The 16729-nt window shown below is 45.4% G+C and overlaps 1 protein-coding gene across 1 annotated transcript in view; it reads left to right on the forward strand.

The window, feature by feature from the left end:
• The first annotated feature begins 330 nt into the window (after window positions 1-330).
• The window catches only part of LOC135812115 (uncharacterized), a 36003-nt gene continuing 19604 nt past the window's right edge, over window positions 331-16729 (forward strand). Inside the window, exons 1-10 of the mRNA XM_065325443.1 lie at window positions 331-563; window positions 691-768; window positions 5781-5927; window positions 6990-7295; window positions 7619-8263; window positions 10893-11273; window positions 11714-11860; window positions 13524-13639; window positions 15195-15491; window positions 15828-16226. Of these exons, the coding sequence (XP_065181515.1) occupies window positions 714-768; window positions 5781-5927; window positions 6990-7295; window positions 7619-8263; window positions 10893-11273; window positions 11714-11860; window positions 13524-13639; window positions 15195-15491; window positions 15828-16226 (2493 nt within the window). The 5' untranslated portion in view covers window positions 331-563; window positions 691-713. The remainder of the gene's footprint in view (window positions 564-690; window positions 769-5780; window positions 5928-6989; window positions 7296-7618; window positions 8264-10892; window positions 11274-11713; window positions 11861-13523; window positions 13640-15194; window positions 15492-15827; window positions 16227-16729) is intronic.

Below are 16729 nucleotides of genomic sequence, written 5' to 3' on the forward strand. Positions count from 1 at the left end.
ATGTGGCCTGGGAGTTGCACAGTCTGGGGGGTTATGTACTCTAGCTTGGTACGACAAGGCAAGAACACACACGTTCTGATACACTTGACCTTGTACGCAGCAAGCTCTACATAATGTAGCTTGCACGCCTCGCGCCTCACGTTACTACATGCCATACATGGACAGGATTGGGGACTACCACAGTAGTTGCTGGCGCCGTTTTGAGCCCCGCGACATGCAATCCTGCGTGTAATTGTGGACCAAATGACATATGTAGCCCACCTGCAGCCCCTCTAGGCCTCTGTCGGATTTGCTTTCGCCCCTGCTAAGTACACATCGCACTTCTTGCAGACACCACAGCTCACAGCGCTCTTCTTGGCGCCACAGCCTATATCAAGAAGAACTCCTGTCGTTTTCATCAGTTCTTAATCTGAAGGTTTTGGAGCAGGAAGAAAAAGTAGTTGTGCTGTAGATCCAAGCTCCTGACTTGTTGCCAGACAGTTGTCTCTCACCCGCTCTCTCCTTATCAGCGGTAGCGTTTGAGCACCGTTCCTGAATACGGGGTCTTGTCGACTCATTCCGTTGTAAGTGTGCAAGCAGGTATCATTATAGACACGGAACGTATAGGCGCCATTGTGCTGCACTACTAATAGCTGTGTCAACCTTGTCCTTCTCCCTCGTTTTCTCTACTCGATGTGCTGCTCCTTTCAGCTTCGAACTGCTCCTCACAGTCTATGATGAGCGACAGAAGTTTCCGGGCGGCGACAAGCACACCGACCGGCATGCATGGTAAGCTTCGCAATGCTACATGTACATGTATAAGCGTACATGTCCTTCGGTTTGGGGCTTGTGCTAGCGGCATCGATTGTACACAGACCGAAATCGATTGATTGATCGAGTTTTCATGGTGGAACTGACCAAAGTACAGTCTGCTGTGTTGCCACACCTGCCGACATGTCAGTAGCCTGCCGATTTTTGGGGCCTGTCACGACCTGCCGACAATTGACCGTCTCCTGCCGACAACAGCCGTGAAAGTGTCCAAACTTGACCTTTGTGCTTGGTTTAGAAGTCTTGGTCCAGAATTTTGGCTTTTACTGCTCATTACGAGTGTTACCATAGCTCTCTCCTACAATACAAACATCAGCTGTCTGGGGGAAATCGTGTGCACTGTAGAATCCCGCTGGTGGTTTGTACAACGAAGCTTGGCGATGTTCGAACTTGGCCTAGGCTTATGCGCGGGTGGGTTTATTCGCTGGATTCTACGATATAATATATTAGGGTTACTATGAGAGGGGGGGGGGGTCCGGGGGCAAAGCCCCCGGATGTGCATTTTATTTTTTTCAGTCTACTGATATTTGGCTATAATGATGTGGCAACACTGAGTCTGTATCGGCTATAGAGTGACCGGATATAAGAATATATCGGCTACAGTGATATTGGTACGAAATATCAAAAGCAAAACGTATTTTATCCAATAAAAATATCACTATAACCAATATTATCGGATGTAAGGATATATCGGATATTATGATGGCAACAAAGAATCAAAACATGCATAACACACTATATTATTATCGGCAAGAGTAGATAAACAAGAGTGTGCAACTCCGGATCTCTCCTGCACAATCTGCAGATACCCCGCGCCCACGGCGGAATTTTTTGTTTACGTCACCTTTTTTCAGAGAAACGCGGCTTTGCTGCAGAGCAGTGTGAGAGCACGTGCTGGGCACCGACCTTGTAGTGTAAAGCCCAGCCAAGTGCACGAGGGAAAACTCTCCAAAAGGCTCGCAGCGCGTGCGTCGTCGAAAAGATTACGTCAACAAAAAATTCCGCCGTGGGCCAACCCATCCGCGAGTTGCACACTCTTGTTTATCTACTCTTGTTATCGGCTATAGTGATAACTTTAAAATACATGTACAGTCAACTTCGCGCATAACGACACTCGGCGGGGCATCAGAAAAGTGTCGTTATTTGCGAAGTGTCGTTATACCCGAAGTCTTATTATATGTATTACAATTGGATGGGACTTTGCTCTGGGCATGGAAATTCTGTCATTATTCGCGAATTGTCGTTATATCCGCAGTCGTTATTGGCGAAGTTGACTGTAGCAATAATATCAAAGGCCCTATTTTTTAACATTCATCACGTTCCTTATTTTTATAGTGATACTTGTACATGTACATGTCAGAATTTTTTTATGGAAATGCGGGCACTGTCAACTATGCAACATGCTCATTTGTCAAAACGCCATGCTGGAAGTATTTCCTGGCCTTTCACGTGTGGATCGAAAAAAGAAGAAAAAAATCGATCATATCGCATAATATATTATAGTGATGCATCGGTTATAGTGATAAAATCACGGAAATCAAAAGGGTACGCTATAGCCGATACAGACTGTAGTCCGATGCACACCTTCCTTTTTTTAAGGCCAGCGCCTTTTCTGAGTCTCACTTGTTTGTCAACTTCCGTTGTTCAGGATGGGTTGTTGGGATGTAATATTGCAGTTTACGGTTAAGAGTTGCAGCACTAAAATATAACATGGCTGTGCTACAATGCTAGCTAGGGGCCGTCCATAGTTGTCGATTTTTTACAAAAATGAAGATAATAGTTTCGGTTATGAGTGGGTGGATCGGGGGGGGGGGGGGGGGAAGAATGATACTGTACTATTATAAAAGTGAACAGTTTCCTTGGCGACAAGAATGCAATGATACTTCGAATAACTAATTCTATTACAACTACTACTACTAAGCAGGATGCAGTTCAGGCTCTTGAAAATATCCAAAAATGTTCACTAGTATACTTTCATGCCTTATCATCAGGTGATGTCCATGTTCATTTGATTTTGCCTGTACATAATACATGTGTATTTCACCGGATGATAAGGCACAAAGTGTTTTTTAGTAAAAAAATAGTAAAAAATAGTAAAAAATAAAAAATAGTAAAAAAATAAAAAATAAAATAAAAAAGCACATGTATACTACAGTCCACTCATCGAAAATAGGCTTTTGAAATTCCCAATTTGGGCCGAATTGAAGATCAAAAACCCACCTTAAATCTCAAAAATCTGGGTTTGGGATCTGCTCCTCCGTACATTTTGCCATGGCACACCTGTCCTAATTTTGTATAACCTGGCTGAAGTTCTATTGCTCTGTTCTTGGACTTTTCTGGCCTCAAATGTGGCAAGGAGTAATTGCACAGGTCACAGAATGCAAGGTGTACTGTTGTTTTCACGATATCTTAAACTATGTGCGGGAGACACCTAAAAGTTAAGGTGCCAGTCTGCAATGCATAGACTGCAGTGAAAAATTTCAAAATGCTCAAGAGCCTGAATTGTGTTAGCATCACTGTATTAGAGGCGACACATATTCGGCGCATATCTATTTTGTCTATTTTTGGCGTGAACATTTTGGCCTAAAAGTTCGGTACTGCCAAATTCTATTCGTGCAAGGTTTAATGTGACAGTGTATACAGGCAGCAGCAGTACATGACCGACTTTCCTTGTGGCCGAAAACTGTTCCAGCCCTGGGAGGCCTCCTAGCCTAAACCATTCCCATTCTCATGTATTAAAGTCTATTGGCGCGTTCGAAACAGACTTTTTGAGGAGTTTCGATTTTCTGAAGAAGTAGCCTTATAGGGCTAGAAAGTGCTATGTCACAGCATAGCAACAATTTCAAAAATTCAAAAACTGGGTACACTTGGATCCAGTTTTTGTATGGGTCCAAGCACATTTCAAGCGGTCTTACTCACAACAAGGTGATGTAGCCAGTGAAACTGACTGATTTGGCTACTGGGGGCGGGGTTACAACTGGTGGCAAAATAAAGTCACACCTGCATGCGACATGAGTGGGTTGCTATGCACCCACATACTTAGGCAATAGCAAAGTCACACCTTAGTGGATCCAAAATAGAAATCTGATGTCAACTTACTACTCCCTGGCCGTTTTTGACGTCATCACTTTCAAGCCCTATTGGCCTCTTCAGAAAAACGAAACTCCTCAAAACTCCACAACCTCATCTGATGGGAGAGGTTGATTAGTTTAGAAGAGTTTGGAATTGCTACGTCACGTAGTACGTGGAGATGGTCGATCTGATCAGACGTTATCATCGCCATGACAATTTCACTGAAAAACTCTAAAATAATAGAAACCTTTTTAATGGGACACTTCAGCTAACCTTTTTTAAATTTGTTCGAACAGTTGATGAAGACAATTCGAACACCCCTATGCGCAGCGGACGGGCACTACAGTTACCCCTCTCTGATCCTGCACTTGTTTATCCAGAACCCTTGAAAACCAGCACACTTTCTGCCAGAACGGATCTTTTTAGTTAATTCTCTAGGCTTTATTTCGGCACTTGAATTCCCGGTCCAGCAACGATTTTCTGCAATGAATCGCTCAAATTGCACACAATTTGATTTTATAGTCGAGCAGTTGTACATTGCATTCCGTACCGGTGCACAGCTACGTCATTGGCTGACCGTACCACACTAAAATACCTTCAGACGCCCCTGCTTTAGCTGTCTTTTTGCTTCACGAAATGCACTCTCTGCACAGTACACGGAAGGGACCAAATGATGGTCTTTCAGCACATATCGAGCAGCTCCCAACCCCAAGGGAGATGGTGGAGTGGGTGACAGATAACTGGCTCTGCCGACCATACTGGTCTCGGTGTCGCTGCTGAATATGTGCAAAATGAGAGCAGAAAAAGTAAGACTAGTGGTCATAGATGAGGAAGAGAGAGAAAGGATGAGGGAAAGAAAAGAAGTAGCGATAAATAAGATTAAACATGCACTCGAAAAGGCGACGAGGAGACAATAACTTTATTACAGCAACAACTAGTATCAGCGAAGCGGACATTACGCAAGGACGAAAGAGAACAATGTTGAAATTGAGTTTCCTGATCAATGTTCTTGAGATTTATCATCAGGGAAAATCGTCTCAAAAAAGAAGCTATGGAGGCCAACTACTTGTATGTGTAGAGAATTTATTATTATGATTATTGCAAATAATGCTGAGTAATTACACAAATGTATAAAAACCAGCATTTGCTTCCGGGAAGGATTCCCAAAAATAAGATAAAAACACAATGGCTCAACGTAACTGCACATACCTGCTTCTATTGTCAAGTTCGAGTGGCAATGTCAGAAAGACGGTAGACTGTTCGTGATGTAGAGTATACTGGGACGTATAAAGGTGATGTGTACTCATAACGATATCAAAACGAAATATGATTACTGTAAATATACAAATTTTCGGCAGCTATTTAATTTCGGCTATATTCGGCACCGACCCAAAACGCCTAAATTAAAACGCCGATGAAATTTTTCACAGCATCTGCCGCACTATACCATGCCCTCTACCCCACGCCGAAAATAAATCGCCGCCGAAATGTCAAAAAACGTGAAGTGCCAAAATTTTGCAGCGCCGAAATTTTGTATATTATTTTACAGTATATCAAAACTTCCAGAACTTTCTTGCTAACAATCAACGGTGGAACTCCATCACATGGTGTACTATAACTAGAACAAACGATTGTAGAGGCGGAATGATGTCATGGTTACATCATTCGTGTGTGTCTCCAACATGTGTGCGAGAAAGTGGCAGGTGAATGTGAAAGCTCTCACTGTGTGTGTGTGTGCGTGCGTGCGTGCGTGCGTGTGAATATGAAGATGCGTGCATACTATTTGAAACGTGTGAGAGATCCAAAACAAGGATGACGGAACGGAAAGCATGGAATCCTACTGTTATGGAGAGCGCATTCGGCATCTTCCTTGCGTGTTTTCTCTTCTGCTCATGTTGCAGGTGGACACCAATTTTTTGCTGCAAAGCAGGTCAAGATGGCTGTGGCTCTCCGCACAAGTGCTTGGGTTTGGCTGCTGATTTCTACTGTGATGTGTTCGGCTCGTGAAGCGCCAATACTAGGGTTAGCAAATCCAATTGATGGTCGTGGTAAGATGTGAAAGGAGTTGCACTGTATCCTTTTAAGATTCAATTTCTTTGATGACCAGATATCACCGGGACATGGCCAAATTTCCGATTCCGCCCAAAGTTTTATCCCTTGTGGACCTCATTCACCCAATATGACAGTTTTAATACTGGGTAAAATCCTGGAATACGGGGTAAAATCAAGACATCGACCAAAAAACACACTGAAACAAGGTACAGTACCGAGGGTCACTGCCGCTTTTTACAACACAGCGCAGGCAAAAGAATTGCGCATCATCCAAGCTCCCCAGTAATTTTCAGGCATCCACATGGGGACTGGTGACTCGCGGAGTAAACCAATCAATTTAGTCTTGCCAATTGCGGTCATTGCGTAGGCCATCTTCAAGGACCAGTAGCAGCGAGATTAGGTTTTGAGCCCTCTCTTGAATATTGCCCCAGTCTTTAAGAGCGAGTGACAAAAATAAAGTCCTCCCTTGAATAATGCCCCCCCCCCCCCCCCCCCCGGCAGGCTTGTAACAAAGGCATGTGCAGGTTTGGTGTTCTTTGGATAATGTTCTTGTCCATGCCATTACGCTGGCGGTTTCAGGATCAAAAGCCCAGTTCTTGTTGCCATTTCTGTTGAGTTTTGACAGTTGACTGTAAACATTAGGCTCTGCTTTTCTTTGTTTTTATGCTGGATGACGCAATTGTGCCAGCATTGAAAAATAGTGCCCTCTCTTGAATAGTGCCAGGCCCACATCTGTGGACATTTTTATCGCGTGACTACGGTACGCATGTTCACCTAGGTACTGTGTTATTTTCGTAGAAAACAGAAAAGGTTCCAGCTGTCCAATAGAATGATCGAAGCTACGCTCCTTTCGGCAAAGTTTGAATTGACAACCTAGTAGGGTGTAACACGGCAGCAGGCATGCCAAGTTGAGGGTAGCAATAAAAAGCAAGTCGCAATGAGAGCAAGAAGGCAATAAGCAGGGGCACAATCTTCAGGAATAATGCCATGAGTGCTGAACTATTGTCATAATTTTTAAATAAAAGTGTTTCCTCAACCTTCATGCTTTTATGTTTTAGAGGTGCATCAGGAATACTATTTCGTTAATGCCACTATACTCGATGGGCCAATCTGCAACACTAGCAACAACGGGTTTTTCGACGCCGGCGTGGGAGGCACTTTGAGTTCATATTCGAAGTTTCGTGTACATGTTCCGTTTAGAGATGGAAAGCTTAGTCAACCAGTCTATCAAAGCATCATACACCAAAGTGGTGATACTACAACCTACCAGCTGAGCATTGTAAACTACAATGGAAAACGGCGTGCTTACACCTGTGGTCCTATACTCGGCCACCGCCTACACACATACTTTATTCTACCTCTTGGTAAGTAAATCTGCAAGACCTTGAATGAAAACTTAGGTACGGGGCTGTTGTGTATCGGTTTTATCGCAAAGCAATACTTTCCAAGGCTCATTTTTGTTGTGTTCTCGCTCACACCTCACATTTGCAACAGCAAAACCACAGTGCAGGGTCGTTACTCCAGTTCTCCAGTGCGGCTTATACTGCAGTGTGGCTTGTATTCCAGGGTGGCTTGTACTCCAGGGCGGCTTGTACTCCAGGGCGGTTTACAATCCAGGGCGGCGTACACTCTGGAAAATACAGTGTCCCCTGTGTGCCTTCTGTGCCCTGTATCCTTTGTCTTGTAGAGCCAATTTTAGGTATAAGGACTTATGATGCTTACATAACCAAGACCCGGAAGGTGGAGCATAATGGGCTGGGTCATCAACCTTTCATCCCACATGTTTTCAGAGAGGGATTAGGAGACATCCCACCAATTTTCTGTGCTCCTAACACCGGATCTCCGAGAGTGAACACGACCACACTCCAAATTACTTATGATGATAATCGCACACGTACAGTACCAAGCAAACGATATGCCGAAGGTGTACACTTTCGAATTCAGAATGTCCGGAACTCGTCTGGTCATTATGTTTGCTCGGCTAGAAATAAAGCCAACAAAGAACCTATAGTCTTTAACTTCCGAGTTGATATAGAATTCGCACCTGATTTCACTGGTACCCAGGAGAACATCACCGGTGTAGTGGGTCAACCTCTACACGTTCGATGCGTAGTAGCCAGCTGGCCTGCCCTTGACATTAGTTCATTTAGAGTTGAGCTTCCAAATGGATCGAATGTTTCAGTAACGCCCCTTGCACAACCCAACTGGCAGCCACAAGCAGTGACAGTTCTCAACATTGGACGCGCTTCAGCCCGCCATGGAGGGCTTTACAAATGCATTGCTAATAATTCCATTGGAACAACAGTTACGACCGTTCGTGTCACTCTTACCGGTAAGTAGTGCCACTAGTTGCCTGTCTGCAGGTTGGTCGATCTGTCTTTCGGTCTTTCTGGCTGCCTGAATGTATTTTGGTCTATATCTCTGTATATCTGTATGCATGTATGCATGTCTGTCTGTCTGTCTGTCTGTCTGTCTGTCTGTCTGTCTGTCTGTCACCTTCATCAAGGCCTTGTGCGTAAGGCCGCGGGCGCAGGCCTCAGCGCTATGCGCCTTCTCCGAAGCTCAGCGTGCGTACATTCAACACAAGCGCCCATTCTCCTAACCCATGAAGTAGCGTGCTGTTTAGACCCACACAGACAAGTCTTGACTGTGTGTTCTCAGACTTCTGCAAGGCACTGGCTAAAGTAGATCACATTTTGGTGCCTGTTGAGTCCAGTACATGTAGTCAGTGGCAGTTTAGTTCTAACATACAGCACTCACGACAAGCTAGAACATTATCAAGTTTTAGCATGATAGTACAGGGAATGTTGGAAATTTGGGATAAAATAACTATAATCGAATTTGTAAAAAACGAAGAAAGAGAGGTGTTGCCTGATGTTGAACGTATTCGTTTACACCTTGCAGCTTCTTTTATGAATTTTTAGCACATTAATCATGTCTCACTTCTGTTGCAGTGTTGAGTCCTCTTTTTCCTTTTTTACAAACTCGATGTAATTTGAAACTCCGCTGTTGAGCCAGTAATAAATATAGAAAGGAAAACGAACATTTGGATACGGGTTAAGAGTAACTGTCCACCACTGAAACTAGATACCGTAAAGTCGTGGATAAAAGCCGGGTTTGCATACAAGCACATCGCGGATAAAAGCCTGAAAATCAAACGGGTCAAATGCATTATAAGCCTGTCGCGCGAAGAAGCCTGGCTTCTATGCAAGCGCGGATCGGGTAGGTCAAGAGTGCATGCGCTATGTACAGGGCATAGTATAACTGTCGCCATACCGGTAGTCAGTCGTAGATCTACGCTTGTCACGCGTAGATGCCTGGCATACAAGCCTGGCAAAAATATCAGTGGTGTATATAAGCATGGTTTGCATACAAGCCTGGTTTGCATTAAAGCCTTAGGCAGAAAGCGGCTTATATGCTTATAAGCCCGGCTTTTATCCGCGACTTTACGGTACTTTAATACAGTCAGTACTCTGTCAGTTTCGTGCCTAGTTGTGGCACTTTCTGAGACATTCGACGTCCTGACACCTAGCTTCAAAACATCTCCGTGCGCTAACCAACAGCCTTCCAGCTCGGAAGGTTCAGGGTTAAGGAGAGACCAACGAGGGGAAGGTAAGCGCAACGAAAATGAGCACTGGCTACAGTCCCATCGGAACAAAGAATGTCGATTGTTACTGGACGATGACGAGACCAGTAAGATACTTTGGTCTCTCCTTAACCTTGAACCTTCCGAGCACTCTGTCAGTTTTGTGCCTAGTTGTTGCACTTTCTGACTGTATTTCGTATCTAGTTACAGTGGCGGACAGTCACTCTTAACTCGCCTCCATATGTCCTTTTCCTTTCTAAACTCTATATTGTTGTATGTTTCCCCAATTTCCAACATTCCCTGTACTATCCTGAAGAGAAGGGAAAGAAAGCGTTTGATAGATGAAAAAAGGAGGTATCTACTTGATGGTGTGGATTTGCGTCTTTGCATGCGACCGTGTAGATTGCGAAACCATTGTCACCGCCTCCAAACTACCCTTTTAGTATAACAAAATATTCAGCAATGATAACACCGCCGCGAATAAAGTACAAACCATTACAAGGCTCAGTGCAGCTACGCTAGAATAGAATGTCATTTGTTTCATTTCACCCATACCCTGTATAATCCTGAAGAGAAGGGAACGAAAACGTTTGATGCCATCACAGTAATGTCCGACGCCGAAGAACTAGGGGATCAGCGCTCTGGCCCAGCCCGTTCTTACTTTTAGCGAACACAACGGTTTCGTTGTGCAGTCAATCCGTGCTCAATTTGCCTTCAAGCGGTCATGCAGCTCCACACAAAAACCTGCCAGGTGTCTCCTAAGTACAGTGAGGTTCTCACGTCGTACACAAACTTCGTTGCCATACCAACTGTACGGTTTTCCTTTCCCCGGCTGTAAAATCAAGGTCCTTGGCTGTAAAATCAAGGTCCTTGGCTGTAAAATCAAGGTCCTTGGCTGTAAAATCAAGGTCCTTCGCTGTAAAATCAAGGTCCTTGGCTGTAAAATCAAGGTCCTTGGCTGTAAAATCAAGGTCCTTGGCTGTAAAACCAAGGTCCTTGGCTGTAAAATCAAGGTCCTTGGCTGTAAAATCAAGGTCCTTGGCTGTTAAATCAAGGTGGTGCGCTCTCGCGAGACGGGGTGCTCTGGTGGTGCGTTACCGTACCCACGATCATCACAACAATCCCCGGTTACATTTGAATGCGTTGAATTCTTCGTCGATTGGTGTTCTCGCGTTTTGCTGATTGTAATATAAAATAGTCGACGTACCTCAGGGATATGAGGTGAGCGCCGACTGTGGTGAAAGGGGCAAAGACAAAATGTAAAGTGCCATTAATCTTGGGTTGGTGTAGACTTTGTATGCCTAACTTCTACACGACACTAAGTTTTTACCTTTCTTGTTTGTTTGTTTGTTGTGTTTGGTTTGCAATTCTCCAGTGCCACCATGTCCACATCTGTTCAGGCACTCCGGTCATATCCAATGTGTGCCGTGCGCTTGCAGTGCGAATGGCGCGGAGAGCTGCGACGACACGGGCAACTGCACGTGCCGGGAAGGTTTCTCCGGCAGCCGGTGCCAGGACTGCGCGTCCGGCTTCTACCGGTTTGGAGAGGATTGCGTCAGGTGTGCTTGCAGCGTAATAGGCGCACGCAGCGGCACCAAGTGTAACCAGACCACTGGACAGTGCAATTGCCTTGCTTCGTTCTCTGGACAACAGTGCACATATTGTAGAGATGGCCAATTTGCGAATGATATCGCCACAAAGCAGACTTGTGTACCATTTGCCGCGGCCACGACCAGCAACCCGGGAGGTTGTACCGGTAAGGGTCGGGTGATGAATAGGAAACTTCCATGGCTTGATTTGAGCACCTCCCCCCCCCCCCCCCCCCACCCACCCAAACACACACGTAGACACGCACCCCCACACCCGCACACGCCCACGCACACACACATACCACACCACAAGCACACACACACTCACGCGCACGCACACGCACACACACACACACACACACACACACACAGATGAAGTTAATGGTTAAGACTCTGGCTTTCTTGGGACTTTCATAGGGCTTGGTGAAGCTTTTTGGCATGTTGACAGTAAGTAGATCAGAGGGTTGTAAGGCAGTTGAAAAGCCTTCCTCTTCCAAGCAGTATGGTTCCCTACCTGCCTGCCTGCCTGCCTGCTTGCCTATATCTTGTTTGTGTAATTACCATTATAAACATCAAATGTACCATTTGAACTATGCGTGGTCTGCAGACTGCTACTGTTCGGTAAAGGGTTCGCTCAGCAACGTGTGTTCAGATGGAGAAGGAATATGCAGATGCTACAGAAACTACACAGGAGTGAAATGTGACAGCTGCATTAGTCCCAGCCAGTTCCACACTACTGAAGGTGGTTGTCAAGGTAGAGTACCCAATGCTGGCAAAGTCTTGTTTCGTTTACGCATTCGCGTCTAACCTGTGTGTGTGTGTGTGTGTGTGTGCGCGTGTGTGCGGGTGCGTGTGTGGGTGCGTGCGCGTGCGTGTACGTGTGTGTGTGTGTGCGCGTGTGTGTGCGGGTGCGTGTGTGGGTGCGTGCGCGTGCGTGTACGTGTACGTGTGTAGCTAAGACTGATAGGAGGCGCTGATTTGCCCTGACAACTATTCACACAATTACATCTCGCCCTGTGTCAGCTGCGGGCTCCTCGGACAAAAGCAACACGCCTTGACTGTGTCAGACACTGACTACCACCCGAGTACCGGCAAGACTGCCTAACTGCAAGAGTGTGCGACTGGGGTCTGGCTGCTGCAGGCCCACTGTTCTTGTTGTATACTTTATTTATAGTAGAAATCAAAACAGGCAAAATGCCTAATAACATTGGACCCACTGTGAATAAAAATGTTAAAGGATATTGTGGAAAAGTAGATATAAGAGAAAAAGATAAAGAAACTGCGCGGCGGAATTCCAACATTACGTCATGCCGCTGAGGCGCAGAGGACAAAACTCCGCACTCCACGGTACTTGGAACCAGGGAGTGGTACAAGCGCAACGAACGTGTACGTCATTTCTTGACGTAATGTCGGAACTCCGGCTGATCCCCATGTACAGAGATACACACTCTTGTGGTTATGGACTCTTGGTTCGGCAGATAGTCATATAGTAGTAGGTATATTTAATTTTTTTACTAGAGGTGTCCCAACAGGCTACTGCCATTTTATTGGGAACCCTACATGAAGTTTTTAAGCCGCGTCTACGAACTGAGCAAGAGACTGCGCCTGTCGGGGAGGGGAGCCGTCTGCCACAGGACGCCGGACTGGGAAACTCTGCTCTTGCTCACTCACGGTATACTTGACAGTCATGTGCAGGGATGACTTTACTGTATTTTTTTTGTATAGCAGTTTTTGTTAGTTGACGGCGCAAGCTAGGCATGGATAGCCTGTATGTATCGCAGTGTTCTGCTAGTCGCGGTGATTTTCGAGTAGCAGTAGATCGATCGACTTTGCATAGCAAACTGCGATGCGATACCGGATAAATTCATCCCTGATGTGTCATGGTATTTCAATAGTCGTTTGTCAGCACTCGTGTTTCAGGCCACTCTTGATGTCTGCTGAGTGTGCAAAACTCCGGGCGGCGGCGGAAACAGATTTGTTTGCTTCATTGCGGTGTGATCGTTCCATTTCAGAGTGCTTTTAAGTAGTCGTGTGTGAATAGCTTGCTTGCATCAGGGTATTCAATGCTCTTGCACTGTAAGTCTGCAAATGTTCGGCCCACACGAATTCCAGCCTCCCAGGGCTAAATCACATTTCGGCCGCATCGAATTTTCGCCCTGTACTGCTGCTGCCTGCACACACTGTCACACTGAACCTTGCAGAACAAATTTATGGCCGCAACAAATTTTCGGCCAAACATGACCAGGCCCAAAAACAGCCGAAAATATGTTTGCGGCGAACATTTGTTGTCCGAATTTAAATCGGATGCTGACCTAGTGACTATATATAAAATAGAAGAAATCACATGGAAACGAGTGAATCTGCGCGGTCGTTGTCATGCGATCTTGCCTCTGGTTTTTGTCTTTTCACCCGTCCAGAGCTGAGCGAAGAGCTCTTCACGGCAAGCAGGGACTCCTTGGTGGAAGGCGACGTGCTGGATCTGGCTCATCCCTTTGTCTTCGGCTCGCAGTTCACACACCATCACAATGTGTCGGTAAGAGCATCCCGTTTGGTCTGCACATGCCTGTCTAAAGCATGACAAGTACCGATCCACCATTTTGGGTATTAAACCGGGTTTTATCGGCGAGAATTGTCAGCGCTATCCCCACAAATATTCATGCATTGATGGAATGTCTCGCCATCAAAATCAATATGAAGCCTTAAGTACTCATCGGACGAGAGAAAGTCCAGACTCCTGTTTTCCGCGCGTTGTCCTCCGCATCTTGCTATGTTTGTTTGTTACTTCGTGTGTGTGTGTGTGTGTGTGTGTGTGTGTGTGTGTGTGTGTGTGTGTGTGTACGTGGGCACATATGTGTGTGTGTGTGTGTGTGTGTGTGTGTGTTGTTGGAAGGCTACATTCTTGCCAAAGCATTTGGAAGTTGGACTAGTTTCGGCTCCACAATCCAGTGTGTCATTACTATAATGGCTTTTATGGCTGAGGTTGTTGTCTGTTGGCTCTGTGTTCCCAGTACTCAGTAGGCGAGGTTGGTTGGTAAATTAACTCCAATTTCACTTAAAAGGAATCAATGCATCTAGTGTCTGCTTCTATCAAAGCAACGTGCTGTCTACACTGGTTACCCAGCAAGTGTAGGGTGTGCATAGGTAACTGTCTTGGCCGTTTTATCCCGATGTACTCCGTGTAGTGTAGACCAGTTGTGCATTGGTGGTAGATTTACATGGCTTTGCAGGTTGTGTGTATTGATTATCTGGCGCTAGTCTTGACCTGTCTCATTCAGATCTTGTCCGCTATTTTTGCTATGTGTTTGTGTATTTGCATGTGCGTGTGTGAGTGTGTGTGTGTGTGTGTGTGTGTGTGTGTGTGTGTGTGTGTGTGTGTGTGTGTGTGTTTGTGCGCGCGCGCGTGCGTGCATATATGCTACTCGGACACTGAGCCAATAATGAAATTAAAATAGAAAAGAACACATGGGAACGATGTCTGAAGCTAGTCAGTTGTTGTGCCCCGTTATCGCCCTTTCTGACTGCATGATTATCTTCTTACAGTTGTGGATAATACCTTCCAGAACGTTCTCTTGTGACCACCTGATGGTAAAACAACATTCCCATGCTATTTCATTTTACTGATTAGTGATGTTGTTCCGCTGAAGAAGGTCGCAAGGAAACGTTCTGGACTCTAACTTTCTACGCTGCTTTGTTTTGTGTGCACATGACGGCATGGTTAAATATTTACACAGCTTTGCTTTATAGTTTGTGGTCTCCTTGCTACCTTCTTAATTAAGGTGCCTTCCGTAAATGCCGATATTTATTTAGAAACGAAAACTAGTCGTTTCTCTTCAACCCCCCCCCCCCTACCTGAGAAATGAACACATATAAATGCTACTTAGTATTGATATTGTTGGTGTTTTTTTTTCTGGACATGCTCACGCATGCAAACATTTACATCGACATTTTTCGAGAAACGAACAGGCGCTCAACATCCTCCCCTAAAAACGACTAGTTTTCGTTTCTAAATAAATATCTATATTTACGGATGGTCCCCAACTATGTTATTGACTTTTTTTAAATACCTTTGCCATTTGTTTGCTTACCAGGTGTCACTTGATGGGTACATGTCCCTGAATGGCTTTACTGGAGGCGTCAATGACAACTCGTTCGTGACCGAGCAGGAGGCCATTATTGCACCATTCTGGGCAACGCGCTCCAAGAATCTTTCCTGCTCTCTTGGTAAGGTGACGACACATCGTGTCAGTGAGTCGGTGGACAGCGCCACGTTTGCCGCCATCAAAAATGCGGTGAAAGAGAAGTACAGGGGAGACGACGAATTTCGGCCACGCGAAGCCATCCTCACAACCTGGTTAGAGATTCCCGAGAATAATCAACATAACAAGGTAGGCGATGGCTCAGTGTCGGTGATGATGTCAATACAATTTCATGCATAGTGATACAGGAGATTCACCTCTTGGGCAGCATTGCAAGGCACTCCTCCCAGGAGGGCTGCATCAAGCTGATATTGTAGCATGAAAAGAGGAATATGAGTTTGGCTGTGGTTGAGCATGTGTGAGTGGGGTGCCGATGGGCTTGCAAACCTCCAGTTGTGGCACGTGGTCCCCGAACAGAATACTTTCCATGACGTCGCATCACGTCATCTGCACCGAAAGGGTCCAAATCAGATTCTATTGTCCTCTAAGATCAATCTCTGATCTGCCATGTTTTGTTCCTCGCAGCGCAACACATTCCAGGCTGCGATCATCAGTGACGACTGCCAGTCGTTTGCAGTACTTCAATATCCTAAGAACGGAATCAGCTGGAAAGGCATTCCTTATCCAGTCATGGCAGCCGGCAAAGTCCTGCCAACCTCTGGAACTCGCCAGGTTAATCCGATCGCGGGGGTGTATAACCTGACTAACGGCTGCAGCAAAAAGCTGCGCGCAAGAAAACACTGTCTGGACTCGGTGACTAATGCATCAGCGAAGCCGCAAGCATACCATCTCATGACTCGCTGCCCAGACACCAAGGAACAGGCATCCGCCAGGATTATTGAACTAACAAGAAACATCGGAGTAGGATTAGAATGTGCCATTGTCGGTGGAATACATCTTGATTCAGATACTAAGATATCTTCGGTAAGTTAAGAGATAGGAGAGAGAGAGAGAGAGAGAGAGAGAGAGAGTGTGTGTTATGGTGCGTTCTTGTATTCTCTAGCTTCTCGGAGAAGAAGAAAAGGAAAGTCGAAGAAATTGGTGTAGTTTAAGGTGGCTCGTACCTAAATTGAAGACTAGTCTCAGTACCATTGTCTTTCTTCATTATTTTCAAGCTGAGAATGTGAGCGTAGCAAGTTTGGAGTAGAAATATTATGGCCTTTTGCCCCTCGTGGGTTCGAGCCTCCCCGGTGAAAACTTGTTTTCTTCTTTTTTGGTAGTGGTTGTGACAAGAGTAGCTTCTATAATGGACTCAAAAGGTATGTTCTGCTGGTAACAGAAACATGAAACCTGGCAGGCACCTTTTCATCAATCAAGAGAACATACTTACCAATTTTAAAGAAATCCCTAAAGCAGTTGGCAATTTCTTGATGGCAGTAATATGTAAATTTACCCCCAAATCGACAAATTGAGAGCAGTTGAGATAG

Source organism: Sycon ciliatum, chromosome 3 (assembly GCF_964019385.1).
Source record: "Sycon ciliatum chromosome 3, ocSycCili1.1, whole genome shotgun sequence".
NCBI lineage: Eukaryota > Metazoa > Porifera > Calcarea > Leucosolenida > Sycettidae > Sycon > Sycon ciliatum.